The sequence below is a fragment of the Leptodactylus fuscus genome, chromosome 11, assembly GCF_031893055.1.
Source record: "Leptodactylus fuscus isolate aLepFus1 chromosome 11, aLepFus1.hap2, whole genome shotgun sequence".
Lineage (NCBI taxonomy): Eukaryota > Metazoa > Chordata > Amphibia > Anura > Leptodactylidae > Leptodactylus > Leptodactylus fuscus.
This window is the reverse complement of record NC_134275.1, coordinates 30,531,113-30,536,793: the sequence shown is the minus strand read 5'-3', so window position 1 is coordinate 30,536,793 and position 5,681 is coordinate 30,531,113. Positions and strand designations below refer to the sequence as shown.

General features: G+C 50.9%; 1 protein-coding gene across 1 annotated transcript; it reads left to right on the top strand.

Annotated features, from left to right (window-relative positions):
• The first annotated feature begins 2,482 nt into the window (after positions 1-2,482).
• ZBTB26 (zinc finger and BTB domain containing 26) lies at positions 2,483-5,363 on the top strand. The gene is made up of 2 exons (XM_075260399.1): positions 2,483-2,546; positions 3,698-5,363. Exon 2 carries the CDS (start codon positions 3,762-3,764, stop codon positions 5,010-5,012), a length of 1,251 nt encoding a protein of 416 aa, XP_075116500.1. The 5' UTR covers positions 2,483-2,546; positions 3,698-3,761; the 3' UTR covers positions 5,013-5,363.
• The last annotated feature ends 318 nt before the right edge of the window (positions 5,364-5,681 follow it).

Genomic DNA, 5,681 nt, shown 5'->3' with positions numbered 1-5,681 from the left:
CCGATCCCATAATATAATAATTGTTTATGGGTGTCCACAGTGGAGCATAATACTGCGTGTAGGGGTGACTATGGGACATAATACTGTGTACTGGGGCCACTGAGGGACATGATACTGTCTGCAGGGACCAGTGAGGGACATAATAGAGCGCGCAGGAATGCGGAGGAGGGTCGGTTGAGGTCTTCGGCGTCGGTCGGGGGAGGGGGGGGCCCTCATGTCAAAAATTCACCACGGGGCCCCGCCATTCCTAGTTACACCACTGCCATAAGAGTTCAGAACCGGACAATAGAGGGCAAAAATGGTCCCTACAAATGATAGGAAATAGATGGCTCACATAGGGTTGGCTAAATACCGTCACTGGTGAAGACCTGGTCCTTCTGGAATACGGGATTCAGCCAATTAACTGTGAGCAGGCTAAATACTACTTCAGTTAGGGACCCGACCACTAGGGGGCAATAGACAGCTCACACAGAGACAGCTAAATACTATAACTGATAAGGACCAGGTCCCTATGAAGTATAGTATTTAGTCAAAACCGATCACCCATGTCCCCCTCTTTCTCACACAGGCTGCTCCACATGTTCCCCTCTTTCTCACACAGCCTGCTCCCCCATGTCCCCCTCTTTCTCACACAGCCTCTCCCCTATGTCCCCCTCTTTCTTGCACAGCCTGATCCCCCATGTCCCCCTCTTTCTCACACAGTCTGCTCCTCCATGTCCCCCTCTTTCTCACACAACCTCTCCTCTATGTCCCCCTCTTTCTTGCACAGCCTGCTCCCCATGTCCCCCTATTTCTCACACAGCCTGCTCCTCCATGTCCCCCTTTCTCACGCAGCCTGCTCCCCCATGTCCCCCTATTTCTCACACAGTCTGCTCCCCCATGTCCCCCTCTTTCTCACACAGGCTGCTCCACATGTTCCCTTCTTTCTCGCACAGCCTGCTCCTCCATGTCCCCCTTTCTCACGCAGCCTGCTCCCCCATGTCCCCCTATTTCTCACACAGTCTGCTCCCCCATGTCCCCCTCTTTCTCACACAGCCTGCTCCCCCATGTCCCCCTCTTTCTCACACAGCCTGCTCCCCCATGTCCCCCTTTCTCACACAGCCTGCTCCCCCATGTCCCCCTTTCTCACACAGCCTGCTCCCCTATATCCCCCTCTCTCTCACACAGCCTGCTCCCCTCTTTTTCACACAGCCTGCTCCCCTATATCCCCCTCTTTCTCACACAACCTGCTCCTCCATGTCGCCTCCTCTTTCTCACATAGCCTGCTCCCCCATGTCCCTCTCATCTCACGCAGCCTGCTCCACATGTTCCCCTCTTTCTCACACAGCCTGCTCCCCCATGTCCCCCTCTTTCTTACACAGCCTGCTCCCCCATGTCCCCCTCTTTCTTGCACAGCCTGCTCCCCATGCCCCCCTATTTCTCACACAGCCTGCTCCTCCAGGTTCCCTTCTTTCTCGCACAGCCTGCTCCCCCATGTCCCCCTCTTTCTCACACAACCTCTCCCCTATGTCCCCCTCTTTCTTGCACAGCCTGCTCCCCATGCCCCCCTATTTCTCACACAGCCTGCTCCTCCAGGTTTCCTTCTTTCTCGCACAGCCTGCTCCTCCATGTCCCCCTTTCTCGCACAGCCTGCTCCCCCATGTCCCCCTCTCTCGCACAGCCTGCTCCCCCATGTCCCCCTCTTTCTCGCACAGCCTGCTCCCCCATGTCCCCCTCTTTCTCGCACAGCCTGCTCCCCCATGTCCCCCTCTTTCTCGCACAGCCTGCTCCCCCATGTCCCCCTTTCTTATACAGCCTGCTCCCCTATATCCCCCTCTCTCACACACAGCCTGCTCCCCTATATTCCCCTCTCTCACACACAGCCTGCTCCCCCATGTCCCTCTCTTTCTCACACAGCCTGCTCCCCCATGTCCCTCTCTTTCTCGCACAGCCTGCTCCCCCATGTCCCCCTCTTTCTCGCACAGCCTGCTCCCCCATGTCCCCCTTTCTTATACAGCCTGCTCCCCTATATCCCCCTCTCTCACACACAGCCTGCTCCCCCCATGTTCCCCTCTTTTTCACACAGCCTGCTCCCCTATATCCCCCTCTCTCACACACAGCCTGCTCCCCCATGTCCCTCTCTTTCTCACACAGCCTGCTCCCCCATGTCCCTCTCTTTCTCGCACAGCCTGCTCCCCCATGTCCCCTCCTCTTTCTCACACAGCCTGCTCCCCCATGTCCCCCTCTCTCTCACACAGCCTCTCCCCCATGTCCCCCTCTCTCTCACACAGCCTGCTCCCCCCTGTCCCCCTCTCTCTCAAACAGCCTGCTCCCTCTCCTCAGCTCCTCCATCACCTTCCACTACTGCAGTCTCTTACTATCTCATCACACTCTCCTGTAAACTCCAGCTTTGCTCCGCCCACAAGATCCTGGTCACGTGCTCATGACGTTGTCGAAGGTCCTTGAACTGAGTAGGAACTCGCAGCTACGTCATGTTGGGCGCGACTTCTCCGTGACCCTATGGAGCCGGGTCGGGGGTGACCAGTGTGTGGGGGCGATTGTTACAGGTAAGCGCGATTACCGGGGCAGACCCTGTGCTGTATATAGTCACAGGCTGAGGGGGGCAGCAGTGAGCAGGGTTCAGTCCTAGTAGTCTCGCCTCACCTGGAGGGAGCGCATCCTGTAAGGACTGGGAAGCTGCAGGGAGGAGGCTCCATATTTGGCAGAGTGGCCCAGCCTGGGGCCTGTTGTCAGTAAGGGATAGCAGATAAGTGACTGCTGGGCCCCAGTGATCATGGGATGAGGGCTCTCAGTACCCCAACTGAATGTGGCTGGGGGTCACACCCGTGTAATATCTGTCTTCCCATCAGTGTTTCTATAGAGATCCAGTGTGCACTTAAGTCAGATGGGGTACAAAGAGCAGCCCTTCTTGTGATGGCCGGGGGTCTCAGTACTCAGTCCCCATTGATTGGACACACGTACAATCCCTTTAAGGGACGGCGTTATTAACAGGTGATGTTTATTTAAAGGGGTTTTCAACTTGTATAAAATAGTATAGCCCTCTGCATGAGTGCGCTGTCGGCGCAAACTGCCATCTGTAAAGTAGCTGACACACGTGCCATAGCGAAGGATCCCATTCTGTATTCAGAGAACTTCCATCAGATCCTGTATACAGTTGCCTTGTATGCAGTATATTGGTGTATGCAGTATATGGTTTGAGAGATCAATTGTTCAAACCCCCTGGGGGGGGGGGCTAAAAATTTATATATATATAAATTGACCATATTAAAAAAATCCTTTTTCATTTTATATATAAAATAAACAGTCAACAACTTGTTACAAAGGGGCGAATACAAAACTTATGAAAAATGGGAAAGAGGAAAAAAATTCAACTCCACCTTACGCTAGGTTCTCTCTAGTGCTGGTTTTCCGTCGTTCAGGTCCCTCTGGAGTCGCGCACGTGACCTGGTGGACCCTTTGACTATGAAGCGGTCGTTCAGGTGTCTGTCATTTTAATACTGAAAGCAACAGAAAATAAAAAAAAGTCCTATGTGCAGGACTTTTTCCAACGGCGATTTACAGCAGACTGCGAAGTAGACTATGGACGGTCCTGTCTTTGTGAACCAGTCCCCAGTAGCACTGCGGTCTGATGGTGTCATAAGGCATTACAGTTATTTTGCAATTGACTACTTTGTTGTGATTTTGGCTTGTTTTTCAGATACCATGCGTTGTTGATGACGTCTAGAATTTCTGTGTAGGAGTCTAAAGCTTAGAACATAAGGATGTGTGAGGGACCTGGGATGCTCCATTTCACATTGGACAACCATGGGGACTCCATGTTGGGCAGGATGAATACGCTGAGAGAACAGAACAAATTCTGTGATGTCACTGTGTACATTGATGAAGTAGAGGTACCCGGGCACAAGGTGGTGTTTGCAGCTGGTTCACCTTATTTACGGGACCAGTTTCTCCTAAGCAATGCCCAGGAAGTGCACATCTCCATTCTACAGAACTCTGAGGCCGGGAAACACCTTCTTCTGTCCTGCTACACTGGTGTTCTTCACTTCCCGGAGATGGAGCTAGTCAACTACCTAACAGCCGCCAGCTTCTTGCAGATGAGTCATGTAGTGGAAAGGTGCACACAGGCCTTGTGGAAGTTCATAAAACCCAGGCAAGCTCCTGAGGGCAAAACTGAAGAAGAAGATGATGAAACCAAAGGAGCTCCAGAGATTGTGGAACCTGAGGAGGAAATGGAGGATACTCTGCAACCAGATTCCCCTGTGGCCACCAACTCTGAAGATAGTTCAGACAACGACGACATCCAGATTGTCAAGGTGGAGTCTATTGGTGACATGTCCAGTGACAAAGCCAAAATAAGCCAAAGCCAGTTCATGTCTTCTGATCAAACGTCTATACACTCACTGGAGCCTCAGCACTCGCTCATAAATTCCACGGTAGAGAATCGAGCCGGTGAGACGGACAACACTCCTATACAAAACTATACAGTGTCTGACAACAGCAGTGACAACATGGGGCCATCCGCTAAAGAACTTTTTGGTCCCAGCAACAGAATTTTAGACAAAACTCTGCAGTGGCATCACCAGTGTCCCAAGTGTACGCGAGTATTTCGCCACTTGGAAAACTACGCCAATCATTTAAAAATGCACAAGCTGTTTATGTGTTTATTATGTGGAAAGACATTTACACAGAAGGGCAACTTGCATAGGCACATGCGGGTACATGCTGGCATCAAACCCTTCCAGTGTAAGATTTGTGGCAAAACTTTCTCTCAGAAATGCTCCTTACAGGACCACCTGAACCTGCACAGTGGAGACAAGCCCCATAAATGCAACTACTGCGATATGGTCTTTGCACATAAACCTGTATTACGGAAACACCTAAAGCAGCTGCACGGTAAAAACAGCTTTGACAATGCCCACGAGAGGAACAGCCAGGATGTCAGTCTGGACTTTGACGCTTTCACTGGTGGCCACGATGGCAGTGAAATAATTAGTCAGAGTCTTCATAAGTAACATGAGGATGTCCTTCACGAATTACTTCATAGACTAAATGCAGAATGTAGACAGTTCAGCTGTGCAGTAAATATAGAGATGGAAGTTGGTCGTGTGTACGGTATCCACAATTTAGGAAAGGACTCATGCCGATCTTTGGAGACTATTTTAACATGAACTGTTTGGTTTTGTTGGTCAAAAGTGGCATTTTATTACCAGAAAACTGAGTACCGTATATACTCGAGTATAAGCTGACCCGAATATAAGCCAAAGCCACTAATTTTACCACAAAAAACTGGGAATACTTATTGACTCGAGTATAAGCCGAGGGGGGAAATGCAGCAGCTACTGGAAAATTTCAAAAATTAAAATGGTCGGAGTTTTTGGGTGCAGTAGATGCTGGGGAAGGGGAGGGGGTGTTTTGGTTGTCAGTCTGCCCCTTCCCTGAGCTTGAGGACTGTTCCCCCCCCCCCCCCCCCCCTTACTTGGAAGTTAGCCTGGCTGAATATAAGGTATCTGCAGTGCTCTTATTAACCCCTTCCCGACGGAACAGGAGCACTGCAGATCCCCTACATTCAGTAGACCGGGCACTTTCAGACACAGGGATACCTAATGTGTACGTGTTTCACAGTCATTTTATGTATTCCAGGGAAAGGAGGGATTTACAACTTTTATTTACTCTATTCTTGT

What these genes read in the sequence shown, in the direction of transcription:
- ZBTB26 (XM_075260399.1), top strand. Translation starts at nt 3,762, where the DNA reads ATGTGTGAGGGACCTGGGATGCTCCATTTCACATTGGACAACCATGGG.